This window comes from Zerene cesonia, chromosome Z, assembly GCF_012273895.1.
Source record: "Zerene cesonia ecotype Mississippi chromosome Z, Zerene_cesonia_1.1, whole genome shotgun sequence".
Classification (NCBI taxonomy): domain Eukaryota; kingdom Metazoa; phylum Arthropoda; class Insecta; order Lepidoptera; family Pieridae; genus Zerene; species Zerene cesonia.
In genome coordinates, this window is record NC_052122.1 from 1,609,682 (window position 1) to 1,630,486 (window position 20,805).

The 20,805-nt window shown below is 32.2% G+C and overlaps 2 protein-coding genes across 2 annotated transcripts in view; one reads left to right on the top strand and one right to left on the bottom strand.

Annotated features, from left to right (window-relative positions):
• On the top strand, positions 1-6,318 carry LOC119835444 (ubiquitin carboxyl-terminal hydrolase isozyme L5). Its single transcript, XM_038360263.1, has 7 exons — positions 1-165; positions 680-761; positions 2,843-2,906; positions 3,047-3,152; positions 3,729-3,956; positions 4,173-4,330; positions 4,408-6,318. Exons 2-7 carry the CDS (start codon positions 689-691, stop codon positions 4,745-4,747), a joined length of 969 nt encoding a protein of 322 aa, XP_038216191.1. The 5' UTR covers positions 1-165; positions 680-688; the 3' UTR covers positions 4,748-6,318.
• A 162-nt stretch (positions 6,319-6,480) lies between these two features.
• LOC119835443 (angiopoietin-2) overlaps positions 6,481-20,805 on the bottom strand; it is a 45,005-nt gene continuing 30,680 nt past the window's right edge. Inside the window, exons 2-8 of the mRNA XM_038360262.1 lie at positions 14,677-15,789; positions 14,309-14,501; positions 10,219-10,350; positions 9,759-9,946; positions 9,395-9,538; positions 9,030-9,154; positions 6,481-8,341 (exon numbers count right to left, since the gene is read on the bottom strand). Coding sequence (XP_038216190.1) covers positions 8,247-8,341; positions 9,030-9,154; positions 9,395-9,538; positions 9,759-9,946; positions 10,219-10,350; positions 14,309-14,501; positions 14,677-15,789 — 1,990 coding nt within the window. The 3' untranslated portion in view covers positions 6,481-8,246. The remainder of the gene's footprint in view (positions 8,342-9,029; positions 9,155-9,394; positions 9,539-9,758; positions 9,947-10,218; positions 10,351-14,308; positions 14,502-14,676; positions 15,790-20,805) is intronic.

Sequence of the window (20,805 nt, forward strand, 5' to 3'; positions counted from 1 at the left end):
GTGGTCACATTTGAACTTCTCTATTCACTGTTCCAGATCAGAATTCGTGAATAGTGATTTTGTAATGGAAAAGATACTGATTGTGTCTCGTCACGATCGTATTTTTATGATCCTTACACTTAAAAGTTTTTCATAGTCACAAATACTTTTGGACACTTTAGCCAGGTAAAGTAAATTTAAGTATCAGAAACGATGCTAAAATAATATATTTATACTTTGTTTTCAATTATTGATTTTGTTGCTTTCTGACACCGGGCTAGTAGGCGGTAGGTTGTAAAATTTTTTGCGACCGACTTTGGTGATAAAAATATATATTGGAGAGTTATTCACCACGTAAGTCTTTAAACTGTAAAAATGAGGTAGCTTATGCTTAGGTAGGTAAGCACATTTACTTTATTCGTAAGATTCACTTTTTGACCTGATATTCAGTAATTCAATATTTTGTCGTTGCCATATTTATTGATGTGTGTTTGTTTGTTTGATGTGTTATTGATGTGTATATAGAAAACACAATCAATTATAAAAAAAAGTTATATGTATGGCCTTTGTAAATAATAATTTGTATCAAGTTATATATTGAAAAGTCCATGCATTAGTTTAAGTTGCTATTCCCAATATTATTGTATAAAGAGAAATATGCACAGAAATTATAGAACAGTTTCTTCTATTTAATCCATAGGGCTTCATCATGGAGTCTGCAGGTGATTGGTGTCTTATAGAAAGTGACCCTGGTGTATTTACAGAACTTATAAAGAAATTTGGTAAGTGTTCTATTTTTATTTATACTTAAAAGATACCTGTAACTCTGCAGTGTGAATAAATATGGACTGATGATGATGAGTATATTTTATTGCTAGCTGTTTGCCCTGGTTTCATCCGTGGTACCTATATATATCCTATGTCACTTAGTGTAATTGCAGCTTTCTAATGGTGAAATAATATTTGAATTCGTCCAGCCATTCACATGTGATGGTATATATATACATTTATGTATGTTTAAGTGTTCTGGTCATTATGTTGTTCAGAAGACAGGGACAGTAAGCCCTGTTTTTTGCTGAATGATGTCTAGTATAATGTTTGGTTAGTTTATTTAGATTGACTGAGTTTGATATTTGTCAGGACAGGTCTTTTAACATCAAATACATGGAGTACATATTAAAATTTAATTAATATTATTGAATGGAATATAATAATTCTAGATTTTGCCCATGGCTTCACACATGTTAAAATTGGAGTAGTTTAAAAGATGTTATCTACTATATAAAAATAAGTCAGGTTTTCCTTCCTGACGCTATAACTCCATAATGCACAAACCAATTTCCACGGTTTTGCATTCATTGAAAAGGTTCTGTGAGGTTTATAGCAAAGAAAATTCAGAAAAAATTTCAATTGGAAAGCAAGAAAACCATTTTTCACATACAGCCATCTGGTGGTGAAACGGAGTTCACTGGATTTGCTAGTTATACATATAAATCTTCCTTTTGCATCACTCTACCTCTTAAAAAAACCCATCAAAAGGGACATGGGGACAGACAGAGCAAGCTACTTTGTTTTATATTATGTAGTGATTTATTAATGTAAGTGAACAACCAGCCTGCTACCATAAATTCTATTACTGTAACGTTCAAACCACTGTGTTACAATAAGAGTGAATATCATAATACTTGTTCAATAATAAAGTACATACAAGGTTTTAGCTGCTTTAATTTGTTGATTGTCCTTGTTTTTCATTCATGATTAAAAAGTAAGACATTTATACATAAATATCTTAAATTTTTCAATTCTCTTAAAGTTCTATTTAGGTGCATTCTCATATTAAGATATACAGTAAGTTTAAAAATGCTTTCTATTCTTAAAGCCTTTTACTCTATTTAATGCAGACAATAGATCTATTTAGTATTAAACGCTTATATCTTTTTTCTATCATTTTTATATAGTTTTTTTTTAGCAAAATCAGAACCGGTTTTTAATTGTCAGAACTAAATCAAATTTAAATGAGAACATATGACAGGCACCAGCAACCAAAAAAATTGTAAGAGATCACAGTTCACCTAGTAAAATGTTATGAAGTAACAAACACATAAAAAAACAGCTGAATTGATAGCCTCCTCCTTTTTTTTGGTCAGTTGATAAGTATGGACACAATAAAACATGTTTATAGTTCTTTTTCGAAATAGCATAAAAATATACGAACTAACCAGAACTATAGTATCTACCTGGTATATAGAACTATAGTAATTGGAAACCTAATCCATACATATATTTATATAAAAATGAATGTTTGTATATCATCAATGAATTAAAAAACTACTGTGTCTACTGATCGGGTTATTATGAAAATTGGTAATTTATATCTATATATATGTATGTATTTTTCCAGGAAAGGTTTGTATAATATACTAATTGATAGCACTCGCCACCAGGTGGCTTCTTAGATTTATTTTAGTTGTTTGCTAGTTTCATAAATTTTTCAACTCTCAGGTTAAATGTTCACAAATTCTGATATAGTATTTTCTTTCACTTCAAACCAGGGTCAGTGGCTGAAATTCTAATATTCAATTTGTTTTCACGCTGTCTAATTTTCAAACTTCTCCCCTTTTTCACACCTTTTTTTCAAGGGGCGAGGGCGAATGTCCAAAAATATTTTCTGAGTGCCTCCTCACACTACTCTATTTAAATGGAACCATGGTTTTATAACTTTTTGTGTAAAGAAATATATTGACACATATACAAGAACAGTAGGGTTCGTATGAAACATTTTCTGGGGTGCCCTTTATATTCTTTGTTGTAATTTAATTTCTGATAGCACCTATTTATATCAGCTTATTATCAATTGTTAAAGGTGTGAAGGGGGTCCAAGTTGAAGAAATGTGGACAATTGATGATGGTATATTTGAAAACTTGAGGTAAGAATTTTAGAGACAACATATAAAATTGAATACAATAAGTTATTCAATAGAAATCACAGTTTCACCGTATTTTTGTTTCTTTATATATAATTATTTCTTAAGAGAATTACTTGATTATGTGTGTATACCTTTTTTAGGCCAGTGCATGGACTTATTTTCCTATTCAAATATGTCCAACACGAAGAGCCATCTAACCCTGTGGTAACAGATGATAGAATCCAGAAAATATATTTCGCAAAGCAGGTAAGACTGGATGGATAATTAATTCATAATGGGTAGATTTTACTTTAAAATTAACTTACAACCTCTAACCCCCAAAGGAAAAAAAGAGATGTTATAGTTTGATGTATCTATGTTAAACACAGTGTAGTTTGAAAGATATAATAAGGGCCGCTTGAGCCAAATAATACAAATGCCTATATCTGTCATGTATGTTGTTCGCTATGCATTACATGTGCAGTATTTTTTTATTTCAATTGCTACTGGTACACGTTTTGTTTTTAATAGACGTCAGATAATATTTATTCAAATATCAAGACATGGGCTACATGAATATACAAATGACAAGATTGATGTAAAATAGCAACTGCTCCATTCAATATATTCTGCAGTTATCAAAGTAATAATTATTTTAATTTATAAATAACTATATCAGCAGATGTAACTTCACTGGTCAAGGCGTAGCTAATTTATCAATCTACTCTTGTCGACACTAAAAATTCTGTGTATTGAACGTTAAATGTTCTTGAATGACATAAACGGTAGTCATAATTATATCACTAAGTTTTTTTAATCAAACAAATTTTCTAAAATTCTTAGGTTATAAACAACGCATGTGCGACACAAGCAGTTATCAGCTTATTACTAAACTGCAATCATCCAGACGTCGATCTAGGTCCAGAATTGACTAAGCTGAAGGAGTTCAGTATGTCATTCGACCCTAAAATGCGTGGGCTTACTCTGAGCAACTCGCAGACCATTCGAGGAGCTCACAACTCGATGGCGCAACAGACATTATTCGAGTTTGATCGAAAATTGCCGACTAAGGTATTTCATTTGGATTTTGTTTCTTGTATATATTTGTAAATATCTATGAGTAATTTTGTATTTTATGTTTACTATATTTTTGAAGTTTACCTAGTTATGAAATAAATATCAGGCAATTTGTCAACTGGTTTAGTGCATTTCAACATTTTGAAACATTGTAAAAACACTAAACGTATTTTGTTTAAAATCTATTAATTTTCTTGCCTTTTTTTCCAGGACGAAGATGCATACCATTTTGTTGGGTATACGGCTATCGATGGGCGAGTATACGAACTGGATGGTCTACGAGAAGGACCCATTGATCATGGCCCAGTCGGTGCAGATCAAGATTGGCTGAACGTTGTTCGGCCCATTATTATTAAAAGAATTAACACGTATGTTATTCTTGTGATATTAATTAAATTGTTTTGTTTATAGTTATTATTTTTTAATCCTGTATCTTTTATTACAGCTATACCGAAGGCGAAGTGCATTTTAATCTAATGGCGATCGTATCTGACAGAAAAATGATATACGAACGACAAATTGAAGAGTTACTTAACGAGAATAACATGCTCGGTATGGAGACAGACGACGTCGAGAATGAGATCAGAAGACTGAAAATGCTGATAGAGTATGAAGACGCGAAAATGTTTAAATACAAACAAGAAATGGTCAGACGAAGGCACAACTATCTGCCCTTCATTATAACCCTGCTCAAAGTGTTGGCCGAGGAGAAGAAGCTGGTGCCCCTCTACGAGAAAGCCAAGGAGCGTATTTCTAAGAAGTGTCAAAAGAAATTAAAAGTATAACACGAAAAAAGGGCGGGAGCTCATCCCGCCCGCGAGCGTCCCGCCCGCACCTCCTCGCAGTCCAGTCCTTCCCGAGTGCTCCCCGACTCGGAAAATATGTATACATTAGCCGACTTAGACGCCATATTCACAGAGAATCACGACTCGCTACAGACTTTCCCGCTTGGACAGCACGACATGTTCGAACAGAGCTTGATGGACACACACGACTCGCTCGGCCTCGGCCTCATGGAACCCGATGAGATCCTCAAAGACGTGATCCTGCCGCCCACGTTCGACCGCAACAACATCTTCGACGTGCAGGGCATGGTCGACGACAGCTTCCTCGAAATGGACGAGATGCCGCGAGACGACCTTCTCGACGGCGAAGAGTTCGATGTCAGTAAATTCTTCAATTTGCCCGAAGATAAGAATAAACGTGAAACTAACAACGATTCCGAGTGAACCCTTCCATTTCTATTGGATTGTGCCGTGGCTCCGCGAATTGACAAACTGATTGGTATCGTTAAATAACAAAAAGTGTATTACGAATAAAACAAATATAAGTAGGATTATATTTTGTCGATCATTGCATAACATTGACGTAAACGTTTGAACTTATTAAATTAAAATTTTATTAGATATATTTTGTCATAATTTGTATTGTAGTGAAAAAAAAAAAATTATTTTTATGGTAGTGCAAACTAAGGTAGTGCGCTAGCTAAACTTTCAATAATATTATAAATGTTGTCATTTGTTGGTAAGTGTAATTTTGAGACCCTGCACATATGACATACAGTTGGTAAATTGTATTATTATATTTTAGATATAACGATTTAATCTTGTAGTAGCTGTTACGCGTTTATGCGATATCTAAATATGTAAATATAATATATATTAACGGATTATATACATTTCCATTGATGGAAATGTATTTCTAGAAATATATACATCTTCGGATTTCTATGTATAGTGTAATACATTTCTGGTAACATATTAATCTAATGGTGGTTTGTCAAAATAAACCAATTCTATTATATGTAGGTATAATGCATTTAAATATAAGCGATATACCGTATTAATTACAGTTACCAGATTGACAAACAGCGATAATGGTCCTGACATATATGTAATAGCTATATTATAATACATATTAGTAGATTCAATAGTGTTATGCGTTTAACAGACATGTTATGTGTGATTATAGTAATTTCTTGTTACATTTGTCGTTGTACTGTTCTGCTTTCTCCTCCTTAGGTAGAATAAACTAGTGTCGTGCCATGTCGGTAGCGAATCTGATTTCGACTGATTAATAATTCGACATTTGAAATAAAAATAAAATTTATTTTCGTACGTAAATATATAATAGAAAAAACATACATTTCGATGTTCGGTTCGAGCTGGCGTCACAGACAAAAATCATTAGGATTTTAAATAAGTATTACCATGGGAAACTTTTTTGTGATGGATTTGCTTTGAATACTACTTAAATATTAAAAAATACAAATTTTGCGACTATAGCTACTGTCATAAAACTGATTCAACTTTGCGATTTGTTCATTAAATAATACAAATAAATTTTATTGGCTCATCACCTGTATTTTCTTAACCTCCTTTTAGATTAAAGACTCCAGATTTGAAAATCATACAAAAAAGGTTTTAAATTAAGAACAAAATACATTTTAAGAGTCGTAACATCGTTGTCTACTTTATGCAAATGTTTTTTCAAGAAACCTTGAAAGAATTAAAGCATCTCGGTGATATTACATATATTTACTTTTACTGTGTCCATGTTAGTCAGGTACATTACATAATGTATTTGTCGGCAACATATACTAAATAGATTTAATTGAAACTCATAAAAAGGTAAAGTGAACCAAGGAGAAAATATCGAATAGAGAGGTTTAAACATAATTTTTTAAATAAATTGGAAAGGAAATGTATTTGAGGCATCATAATGTTTTTAGTAAACAATTCAAATATCGACCTAAGTTATAACTTTTTTAAAATACAGTAAGTTACCGTTTATCACAAATAATATTTCGTTTTATTAGATAGACGATAAAAAAACATCCAGTTCTCCCGCTGTCAAATAACGGATTTTTGAAAAAACTTAATTTTTCAATAATACTTTGGAGTCTTTTTCACACCTCGTTACAATTTAGTATGTCTTTTAATTAAATTTGTTTTACAATAAACAATATATTATATAATATGCATATGTGTCATAGATAAAACCTGTTCATCGTTTATACCCGTCCTTAGTTGTAACTTATTAGCTAGAAAAACACAAAAAAAAGTAGAATTAACTGCGATTGTATTTTGCTTCATATTGGTTTCTTTTAAGTGAAAAACGTCCTAAAGTCGATTCACGCCGGTCGTTCACCTATTTTTGTACTTAAATGTATATATTCACGGAGACAATTTATAGCAATGATTATTATGATTATAACTAATCAAATAAAAAGAATGACTTAATATTATTTTATTATAGTAGATGCCCGCAGTTTCCCATGCTTGGTCAAAATACATTTTAATGAGAATGAAGCGTCTCACTGCAGTAATATGTTTCCATACAAAGTTGCGACAACCCTATCGTATCAAAGGCAATGAGTTACAACTTTAACTAGGGAATTTAAACAAGTTTTTACTAGGTAAAACGCGTTGTAACCACGAAACGCATTGTAACGAATAACAGGTATTGATGGTAACATATGCACTTCATTTTTGACTGTTAATTCCTTTAGGTTTAAACTTACTGCAAAAATAATTATATTTTATGACGATGCTTCAAACATTTTTCCTCACAGGGGTCTCATTTGTAATAAATTATAATTTATAATTTCCGTTTTAATGAACAAAAGAAAAAAAAGAATCATGGAGCTATATCAGTTTCGCCAAAAAGTATTTGAAATATTATAAATTTACAATTATTTACATCTTAATTTTATCTTTCTCTTACAACTAATACTATAAAGCTAATTAACGAATTTATATGTATCAAGTTATGAATAATAAATTAATGAAAATTGGGAGTTTTGTGGCACATATTTTGCGCGTACAGTATCTGTTATTTACAATAAAGGGATAATTGTTTGATGACGAAGACAACAGTGGTGATTTTGTGATAATGATTCAAAGGGAATTATTTACATAGACATTTGAATGATTGAGTAATAATTATAGGTATATCAATTTGAGCGATGAGCTGCCTGCTATGTTCTAGTTCGTTACATGGATTCGCTTTTTCAATTGTAAGAGAACTGTATGGTACTTACACTCTGCATAATTAAATAAATATCTCACAATTAAAAGAAAGCACTTACACGATACGAGATATTTTTCGTATTTAATAAATGTTATATTATGACAACATTAGATGAACTATCAAAATTTTACAATTGTTTCATATTTTGCAGTATTGCGTAGTTTTGTGTCCTTTAATTTAATTCAGAATCCACGTACGAACAAAACAGAGGCTGAGTAAAAGTTTTAGTTCTTGAAGTCACATTGTAATGGTTCACGTAGTTCCTGGTTGGATGCCCTTCGGCTTTATCATCATGGATGCTCTCTTCAGGGTGTAGTCCCATCCTCTCCAACGGAACCATACGATACCTGTAACAAATAAAGTCAAATATAATATCGTAGTATGGAGGGCATTCCACTAAATGTAGCAACCAAGATGTCGGCGACTGAATCAACCGCTGATGGCGCCACCACAAATATTTACGTTTTTATGTCCTTTCTTAGTTCCTGAATATTTCTCCTTACAAATAATAATCATTTATTGTTGTAAGAGCTTAAAAGTTTTATCTTCTTTTCAGCATAGGTATATTCAATGCAACCACTTATATTGTCATGCATAATAATTAATGCAGGAATGAGTACTATTTTATGTTTTGTTTTATATTTTATTTCTTTTATTTTTATACATTATTCTTATCTGTCAAACAGAGCGACAACGCTCTGAAGCGGGCAAAGTACACATTCTATCTGAAATCGCTAGAGGACCAATTTATATATCTTTTAAATGCAGTTGTGCTGCTCTTGCATTAAAAAAAAATAAGGGAATGTACCATTTCAGTAAAATTAACTATCAAACTCTTCCTGCAGAGCGTATCAAAAACGTCTATTCTTTATACCAAGTATATAAGTTTATATTTTACAATCCGCGTTATATGTTATTCTTTTGCCCAAGTCCAGATTTTCGAAGCAGTTTTGGAATAAGTGAACTAATGATAAGGGAAGAGGCAACAAATAGACTAATCATTGATTAATGAATATTCTTTGTTTTCACCGTTACCTTGTCGAGCTGTAAGATCTTGCGGGTCATGAAGATATAAGCCGTTGAGGCCTCGTCCACACGACTTCCACCACCAACCACCTTTCAGCATTGACGCGCAGTTTAATGACGATCTGTCATTATCTCTGTAATACAATGGAAATTTGAGGACAACATAATCTTACATAGATTTAGTTAATTGTGCATTAGTTTAACTGGCTTTTGAAGGCTATATATTTTTATATTTACAGGTAATTTGGAGTCATTGTGAACCAAGAAAATATCTTTACGCATTTGTAATTTCTTTTTTTTTGGAACTTTGTATATATTATTTAATGTTTTGTACACCATCGTTAACTTAAAACAATATCGTTTGTAAAGCTCACCTGTTGTAAGTTGAGAAGGGGCTATTATTGGACCCGTACCACGGATCATTGAGGGAATCTCCAGCGTTGCCCTCATACCCATCTATCTCTAGTTTGTAGTATTCCGCTTCAGAGTAAATCTTGAAGTGCGAATACTGCGCGTATCTGTTGAAAATAAATTGTGTATAAACATTTATGTTGAATGGTGTACGTTGGAGGTATTTAGAAGGAAATTTATATCAAAGCTGTCATGATAAAAAAGTTCTCTATCTATTTATCTCAATATTTATTCTAGTATAAAATTATAATTCAATACGACCATTTTAATAACGGACTTGACAAACTTAAAAATTAGGTATCGTACATATTTTTGGTTACAATTTACCTCTTGTTGCCATCAAAGTCTTCAAGTTCTACTCGCAGCATATAGTCATCGTTATTAGTTAGCATGTATATATTTTCATTGCCGAGCCAGAACTCTTTGCTTGGGTCGCCGAAGCCATTCTTGTAATCGCTCCAGTCTCTATTGAAATTTTCAGCTGGCGTTCCAAAGTCATCACGACGGTGAATAACCTGGGAAAATATTTCAAAATTAATTCATCCACTGAACTTATAAGGTGCTAGGTAATCTAGTCAGATTATACAGCCCTATATATATATATCTATATATATATATATATATATATATATATATATATATATATATATATATATATATATATATATATATATATATATATATATTTGATTAATGAATCAATATATACTCTCGAAGTTATTTTGTAATGGTAGAGCAGTAGATACTTTCACAGTGAAATGAAAATAAACGTAATGTATGGACTAACCGTCCAACCGCCGTCTGCTACAGCTTGTTCACAAAAGACCTTTAAAAACCAATATGTCGTTCCACGAATCTGAAGGTAGTACACCCCAGAGTCTCGCATACCAGCATTTAGTAGATCCACGCAGGAATAACCCTGAAAAGAGATATATTTTAATGTCATCTGAGTTATCGTCGCGACAACACATTCGCTAGAGCGTACGCGCCTTACGCAACCCTCCGTCCGCACAGCCTTAGGTAATACAGTAGGTACACATCGCGTCGCTTTTAGAGTCATATAAAGTAATTCATTCATGTTAATATGCAAACATTTTAATAAAGCAAAGCTTTGTTGCTTTCATTTCCGTTTTCATATCATACATAGATAAATATATAATTAAAATTATTAACATTGTTGTTAAAATGCATAATAAAACGAATTTCAAGCAATTGTTCCTATAGTTACCAAACCAGGAACTTCTATTATCTGCAATGGCAAACGTGCGAATTAATTTAAATATAATCAACTTGCAATTAACAAACACAATGCATGTTGTATAATAGTGTAATTATATCATATGAGGTAATATATTATTCATTATTTAAATATAACATATGTTTGATCTTTACAATATATTATTCGAAAGGTAGGTTAATATTCCAACCGTCATTACTTTATCACCAAGAAGTAGAAGAAAGCGTTTTACTAACATAATGTTTATCTTATAAATGTAACTGTTAATTAATGGGGGCCTGGTGACCCGTGCCACAAGTATTCTATACTAATCTCGGGCACCAGTCTCTCACAAATGTTGTAATAAGGAATAGATTTAAGAATATATTGTGCAGTTAACCATTTGTAATGAGAAATAAATAAATTAATTAATATACCTAAGACTAATGAGAAATTTTGAAAGAATAGAAAAAATTTGATCCACCTCAGCCTCTCGGCCACCCGTGATCCTCCAAGGATCACGGGTGGCCGAGAGGCTAGCCGTTGCTACGGTTAGGCAAGATACGCAGGTTCGAATCCTGCCTCCTGATCAAATTTTTTCTATTCTTTCAAAATTTCTCATTTATAAAAAAGCATTTCAATGCTATAAAACTAAAAATTAAATATACCTAAGACTTCTTGATAGTTAAACATACTATAAAAAAACAAAGACTTATTTCGTCAAACATAAGCCTGTACTAGTATAGTACCTATGTTTTCTAAGGCGTGTGTATCACCAACTTGCACCGCTCATAAGTAGTAAAATGTTTTCGAAGTATCTTAGTATGTGAACTGCGTCTTTTAAATTTTCGCGCCTAATCATCTATTTGTTTACTCTCTATTAGTGTTGTACATATTTAGTCAGAGATAAGCGGTTTTCTTTTCGGCTTATGTTGCTAGTTGTCTATAGGTTATTTTTTCACACGAACAAAAAAGGCTTAGAAAGTTGTTTGTTTAAGTATAGAGTAATTTATATAGTAGTATACCAATTATTTACCTATTGATTTTAAATAGTTGACAGCGTTTATAATATAATGCCTTTCTTGATGGTAATTTATCGAGTTAGCTTTTCAATTTTTATATGATATAACAAATGTGTTATTTAGCTTGTTTATATATTATATTACTATAATCATTTATTTTACAGAGAAAGTAGGTACCGAGTACCCATTATCGGGATAATAAAAATGATCGCCTTAATTATACACTACAAAAAAATTTACAGAATATTCTATTCTTAAAGCATTATAAATGACAGATGTTTTATTATTCTAGTACAAATGGAAAAACGCTCAATATATGTACATAATGTATATCGAATGGCAAAGGCAATTTAATATATAAATTACTACCCACATAAATTTGAGAAAAAAAACTACATAAAAGTGACATCTTTTAGTATATTGTATTTGTAGGAATGTATTATTTAAGTGGTACTTACGCAATCGCACATGAGAAGATATAAATTATTTAAAAGGACTCGAATGGCGGATATAATATTAATGTGCTTTATAATATTGTTCTCGCAGTCGTTGCGTTAGAATAAGCGCCGTTTGAAATGTCATTTACTAGACGTAATAGCGATACAAATACTTACATCACGATAAAGACTAACGTCGATATAACTAATACGTATATGTATAAAGCAGTAACCAGAGTAATGATTAATGAAAAAAATAATTGTGGGAACTAAAGTTTTTATTATAAAAGCTGCGGACGCCTTCCGCAGTATCATTGTACTGAACCAAATTTACGTAACTGCAACCTTCCTTGTAAGTAACTTCACTAATAGGTAGCATTTTTAACCAGTTCACTCGCTATGTGTGTTATGTATACGGAATAAATATTAAGGGCTACATGTAGTTCACCTATAGATGTCAGAAATAACTTTCTTACTTAATTACCTAATATTTGTTACTTTCTTGATGACTTCTAGAACGGGGTTACGTGAAGTATCACAAATGACTTATTATGAGTATAAAGTGAGCATGTTTAGTACAACCTAGTTGGTAGTGTATTATATTACATTATCTGCGGTACAGCGTCAACTAACTCGTTCTAAAATTCAGATTAATTACGTACATAGTTATAGAATAGTTACCTAAGGAAATAAATTTTCTGATCCTGCTAACCTAGTCAGGATAAAATATAAATAGATAAACTCATGAGATTACTGCATTGTCACCAAACCTTGATAGGTACCTAAGTGTACAAAGTTTAAATTAAAATCGGGTGTATAACAATGTTGGTTACATAGAATCTATAATATTATAATATTCAATGATAAAATGATTTCATTTTAAGGTAAGGTAAGTAGATGTACCTATATTAATTTTTTATGTAATTAATTACATGTCAATGAAATTATCTTTTGCATCATGCAATTCCTCATTTTATACCGTATTTTAGCAGACTAACCTTTGAAACATTTAATTTGTAAAGCAGAATTCAAGACGAATAAGAAGGGCGATAAGAAAATCAGCATTATGTAGGCGCGTTCATTTCTCGCAGCAAACAGCAAATTATGTGAAAACTAGTTGTAACAGTACCTATTTCTTTTCTCTGCACTGTTAAACACTGATTGTACAGGAAATTTATTACGGTTGACAATATTAAATATTAATTTTTATGTAATAGTCTGTACAGTTGTCGTCACTCATTTTTTTATACTATAATATAGATAACACTTTGTTGTTTTTTTTCAGTTAAAAATAGATGTATTATTAATATCGTAATTCAATTGTATCTAGCTAATTATTGAAGTAAGTGGGATTGTGTCCTATAAACCGCAGACACAACCTGTGGCCACAGGGCATTAGTAGCAAATCATTGTGGTGCTTATATTGTATACGAAAATTTTGACTATGAAACAATTAAAAATATAACATAAGAATAATTGTAAATCTCATGAAACCGGTTAATAATAAATAAACGGACCTCTACAGGACAAAACGTTTTAATATTTTATTGCTATGGAATGTTTCTGGTCAAAACACCTTATTTCAACACGCTTACATAAATACTAAATAAGTCCTAGGGAACGGCATTCTAAATCTAATATTTAATTTCAAAAGGTAAATGTCGCAACTGCTTTAGAACAAATGGTCTAATAAATAAGATAAGATTTTACTTGAGGTGTACCTGTAACCGTATAACTATCTTGCCGATAGGAAACAGTTGACCAATGTCTTTCAAATACTGTATTAACTATTACTAGTTCCCTCTATTTCTCAACCGACGGCTCTAAAAGGTATCAAAACAGGTACATTAGAATTGTAGGTGCCCATAACTTATGTTTGAGTTGCTATCGCAACAACATTTAGGATTAAAATTAAATTTCGGATATTAAAACCCGACTACACAAATAGATAAAAGATATAGCTTGTATATATAATTTAAACTAATTTGGCAAGATCAGAATATTATTCGAAAACTACAAGCGGTAATATTCTAATCAAACCTCAAGCTCAAACATATATATATAGTACCAGAAACAAGGAATTTTAAAACTATTTATTTCCTAAACCATACTATGATATAACTTACTTTGGCTAATAATCACAATGTATACAAAATTATTATATTAAAGAGAACCAACAATTTAAAGTAATTTACAACTCACTTTGACGTCCTTATAATTAGCGACAATTTCCGATGCGAATGTGTTGTTGCCAACGATGGGTTTGTTTTTAACGCTGGGAAAGATGATTCCGCCTTTTCGGCTGGCGGGGCGTGGGCTCGAGGTCCCACTGCTAGCCGGAGTGACAGTAACCGTAGCGGTGGAACTGGCGCTCGAATTACTCGGACTGCTCGGGCTGTACGTGACACCAAAATTAGACACCAGAAAAATTAGGGCATACCTATGCTACGCAAAGGGATTATAATAAAAAAAATTGTAATATTAACATTCGCATATCAATTCGCAAAAACAATCGCATCATTTTCGCAAAACGTTCGCTTTGGATTATATAATAAATAGAATGGTTTCACCTGTTATTTGCCGTAGAAGTTGCCGGTGTCGTAAAAGCGGCAGTGCTCGTGCTCGGGTCAGTTGAAGGTTCTTCAACTCTGTATCTATTTGGTGCATATTCGACTAGTCGATCTATAGTTGGATCTAGTAAGAGTTCCGCGGGCACGGGTCGTTGAGCGAGGGTAGCTACGTCATCCTCTTGTTTCTTCAATCGTTTCTCTACCATGTCAAGGTTTTCAATAATAAGATTTGTTTTAACACGTAAATCATTGTGAATTTGCCCAATTGCACGTTCTTGTCTTTGTGTTTGTGTGAGAAGTTCGTCTGATTTTGGCACTAAGTCATCTACTGAACTCTTCGTACCGACAACAACATCCCATACTTCATCCATTTTTTCAGATACACTCATCATAGGTATAATCTTATTCACCAAAGTGTCTATTTTGCTTGCTTTTGTGATAGGCGAAGGAGTTGTTGCAGTTCGATTTTTAAATATATTATTGATGTTTATTGAAGCGGATTCCGGCTCGACTATTGCAGCATGAACGTCGGCCATCATATAAAGAACTTTACCTAGATTTTCTGATACGAGATTTATATGAAATTGTAATTTTCTATCAACTGTCGACATCGAAGTTCGAAGTTGATCTACCTCTTTAGTTATTTCATTTATCACTTCAGTATTAAGACCTTTAGCAATTTCTATGACATTAAGATTGATGGGTTTCTTTTCACTTGCTTCAGCATTAATATCATCAGCTGGTAAAAAGTTATTATCGATTTGAGTTTTAAGACCGACTAATTTTGAATCTATATCGGATACTTTTTGATCTAATGATTCTAGTTTTTTATCAAGAAGTTGAGTATTGCTTATTCTCTTATCATTATATCTTTTGTTGATATTCTCCGTGACAATATCATCGTCATCGATTCGACTGAATAGTTTTAAATCCAAATTTCCCAATTTAGATATTATAGCATCAGTTTTATGAATATTGTCATTAACTCGCGAATCTAAAGCCTCTACTCTTCGCATGAGATGTTCGACAGCTTTGTCTAAATTCTCTATTCTCTGCAACTTCGTTTCCAAAGTGCTTACTATCACTTCAAACACGTTGAAAATATATTGTTCCCTGAAACAAAGAAATAATGCCATTAAAGTAAAATCTTTATTATTCTCGTAATGTCAATGACCTAATTTAAATTGCCTAAATGATGGAATATATGATATAAAATGCGCCGTAACTGCCTATAGTACCAGCTGTGAGTAACTAGTGTTTACGTAATAGTAAAAATAGAAACGTTTGAAGGTGCGACATACGTGCACGTGCAGTGTCAACTGACAACTACTCATAATATATTTCGTTTGCGTTTGTAATGTATGATCTGTGCACTAAATTTTGAATTATATTAAGCTACTAGTAGAAGTCCTTTACACACCCACCCTATGTGAATATGTAATAAGTGCGCTAGCCTTATAGCATATCTGAGGTCATATTATATAACACATACCACAAATAATTGTAAATAATGGAAAGTCTTAAAGGCTGTCAAAAAATTCTAAACATACAATATGAAGATTTTCTTAAATAGGTGATTCTTCAGTATAAATCAGGAACGTAGTGTACTTTTGAGTATGAGTTTACTTAGATAATATATAAGTAAATAATATAATCAACATCAATATACCCGCTGAGACAAAAGCTGGCGGTCGCATTACCACAGTATTACATAGTAACGTATGCATTACGTAGCTTGATTGCGAAAAATTTTAAGTATATAAATTGTCTTCACTCTTGATTAGTAAATGCATTTATATCAGATATTGTATACGGCATTACAAATGATTGGAGCAATATAACCGTTGCCCAATATTTTTGATCTGACTGAGCGATAAAATAATTGTCAGTGCACAATGTTTAATAACACTTAAGGTTTTAATGTTTGAACAATTATTTCAATTACAACATATGAAATAGAGCAGATTAAACAAAGCTTTTTCATTACCACGTTTTATTCTTAAATTGTATATACAAAAATCGGATAATTTTCTGATTCCGTTAATATTTTAGATAGCGTGTTTTATTTATATAAAATGTTGGTTTCTAAATTATAAATATGAGATATTATGGTTGGAAATACCTACCAAAAAGTTACTTTGTATATATTACTATTAATTAATATAGGCCATATATTGCTGAAGCGTGCCAGGGGTGTAGAAAAAAATTTAACTAGAAAAGTAAAAGTAATGTTTTAATTCAGATATAATGTTCGAATGTACTAATATCACCCATTAAACGCAAAATCTCAAAGTTACGCAGTAAGGGGGCCGAGGCATGTTCTCAAGTTAATTTTGTCTTCTGATCATATTATTATATTTGCAACCGTACCAGTACTGTTACGCAAATCAGCCTTAAAATTATGGGTGCTGCCTGTAAAGTGGAGCGGTGTAAAAGCATTTACTTTATTAAATCGATTGACCAGTCCTAAACCAATTATATAAATTTTGTGCATTTCTTGTTGACATCAAGTTATGCGTTTGCACAAGCAGGTGTTTGAATTGCTGTTTTGAAACACGGGCTCGAAATTGCTGGAAAGATACAAATAGACCGCAATCAGTGTGGCCGTTAAGCCTCCTACGTTATACGCAGTTGTGTATTCTTTCTATTAATTTCGTCCCACGTCGTGTTCGAACTGAACTTGCCTTTAAACAGAGGTAGGTACATTAACAAATGTCTATTATGCGTCTTTAAACCTTCCAGTGTGGTATGATGCTCGGAACAATGTATGGTCAGCTTAGTTGCGAAATGGTACTGGGAATTGTTATGCAACGGATAAATTTCAGTGGACTGGTTTACGGTATTGAGTCCTCAAGAAGTGGAGTACGAAGTGAGTGGCTGGGAGCTACTCGTTCACCGACCGGCGCTGATGGCAGCACTAACGATGTGAATGTGGCTCAGGGACTTGTACATTGTATCTCGAGCGTGCAACCCGCGCAACGCTTTGTCATTTGCTATTGTAAAGCCAGTATCCACAAACCACCTTAATTGACACATCGAATTTAAATCGTAGAGATATCGAGGATGCCGAACTTTATTGTTAGTAACTTAGCTACTTCTTCCATAAAATGAAAAATAAACATGTTATATAAACGTTTCTACAAATTACAACAGTTACACATAGGTAAAATGGGATCTTTAGCATGCGATTCGATCGATTCATTTAAATGTGACTCCATTAGTACAATATAAATCTCATACAATAATTGTTACTTACTTAATGATTGCAATTCGCACTCATGCAAATTCGCTAATCGGGTCGAGCCGAGAGTAATTAATAATTATTATGACTGATATGATTTTACAGTTGTCGACTCTCGATTTATTTGTGAGCGAGTGGACCTTGTGACTAGCGCACGGTGTTTGCAATAAGGTTGTCAGGTTTAATGCGTAAACAGTCGGTAATATGTTGTGTATAGCAACGAACATTCATCGTGGTGTATTACTTTAACTAACATTACATTTAATATGTTATCTGCATTGAGTAAATGCGGCGATTTATATGTTGCCGTTTATGGATTATTTAAATGAAATGAAATATTCGCTTAATTTAATTGAAGGCCAAATCATGCTCCACATATGTAAATGTAACGCTCTTATGCATTATACATGTAGTTCATAAAACAAATGAAGCGTACTAGATTTTAGTTCTATAATTCAATAATCTATTTAAATGCTTAAGTATTTACTTATCGTAACTGGAGCACATAATACTTAATAGTACTAACCGCAGCTTAGTGATGGTATTAAATTATTACCCGCTAGAGTTGTTGTATTAATAATATCGTAGAAAAAAGATGGGGAAGAGAAGTACCCATATTACAATTGTCTTTCACGCGAAGATTAGAATCGTAAAAGAAAAGTGCAGGTATCTGCTTACATACCTAATTCCTAATAGCTGATGTAATGATAATGTAAGTCAATTATTACACTAAGCCCCGTGGTTTTACCCCGGTACAAACACGCAGGCATGAGGCAGGGTAAGACATAAGGCGACTGTTTTTTAAAGCTTACGTGTAGTAGAGCATTATTATTTTGGTGACTCTTGGCAGAGATACATCACCAAAATAAATCCATTCAGTGGTTTTTGCGTGATAGAAAAAGGGAAAAATACTTACGTATACCCACATTCTTTTTAGTTAACGCATTTATAATATTAGTAGGACTCGTAATTATCGTTTATATTACAACCAAAGAGGACTTTATCAAAAAGATACTTGAGATTATGCGGTCAACCGCTACTAATCGTTATGTGTATATTTTGAAAAGGAGAAATATGTATCTCGTTGCAGTCATTATCATTAATAAAGTGTATTACTTTGAATTGGACAATTTAAAGTGCCCACCTTACGGGCTTATCGATATAAATGCATTTATATACAGATTACTTAATCACGATATACGTTACAAAAGTTTCATCCGGCTGTTTTTATGAAATGTTCAAGTATTAATATCAAGTGTTCCTATTGTATAGAGGCTGCATGGCGTGACTTGTTTCAATTCGGATTATTCTTACCAAATTAGAGATGTTACGATTTTGTAAAGTTAATTTGCTCACACCATTTCATAAGTAATCATTTATTAACATGGTTATTTGTTGAACGTTGTGTGAACTTTCAATTTCGAAACACCAAATGCGTTACAGCAAAACATACGATTTGTTTTAGATTGTGTTTTTTAAATACTATTGTGTTAGATAAATATTTTAAATGATAGGGCCTACCATATGATATATAGACTTATATGACTATTATATTACTATTAGACTAGGTAAATTATATTGATTATATTGATGAGATAATTTGGTGCCTGTTTTGCATGTTTTTGGTTTGGTTCCAGAGTCAAATTGTCAACATAATTCTCCGATTTATGATCAGAAAAATAAGGTTACAGCTATTACCTTATCATTCATGGATACGTTTAATGTTCACGTTTTTTTTCAATATCGCACCTATGAAACTACAGCTTAAACTTTGCATAAACTTTTTAATATTACTAGCATGTTCAGCAAGAAAATAAACAAACGACATTTTCTTAAAGTAGAAAGTTTTACAAAACGGAAAGGGCACTGTAATTAGACACGTAGCAGTTGATCTGGAGATTACATAAATAACTATCGATTTAATTCAAGGCGTAGCATGCGTGCTAATTACTTATTACGTTCCAATCAAACATAAAAACAAAGAGAAATCCTTCCCGTAAGACACGTACGTTCAGAGGTAGTAAGTCTTGCTATTCACAAACTAATGAGAAAATTGTGTGATTCGCGCATCTCTTGTACCAATTCTCACGTACTTACTTTTTCTTTAGATAGTTTGTATCATTTACATTTTGATATGCACGTAAGTGCACGACCCGCGTAAGATATCATAAACTTTATATCTACAGCTTCGCTTTTCAATTTGCTGTTGAAATTTTTACCATAAAGTTTAATTTGAAAATTTATATCTTTTGACAGGTACTTTAATAAGGAATTAAAAATTTAGGAATTCGGTAAATTTTCTTCATTAATTCGCTACCATTGTTTTGCTTCGGCATATAAATCGTCGACTGAATGATATGCTTTCGAATTTCCATTTTAACCTATGTACCAAACAGTGCTTTTTGGTTTTTCTCCTTTTAAAAAGGCGTTCTAATAATTCGATAAGTTGTTAAGTGTGTGACAGCCTCCATCGAATACTTGTCGTGTAAAGTGATCTTTACCTACATAATAAAACTATTACGCACATATACAGGTTACGAAATATGCAAAATTACTTTCATGGTAAATATTTTTTATAGGCACTATTGACATTATTATGTATTTATATGTACACTACTTAGAAAGTATTCTAATTTAGAAAAGTGAAATGTAGCTAAAGATAAGACGAATTATTATGCAATCATAATATTAATTAAGTATACCAAAATTATTTTTAATCACTTTCTAATAAACATAATTTAATGTCGATGCTTTTTTGCAGAAGAAGGGTCGTTGGTATGACAATTACAACTCACAAATTTTGTTATTATTCGAGCAAGATTCCCAAACGGTGAATAGAGTTGAATAAATTAAACGGTCAATGTGTATTTTTTATGATACCTAGATAT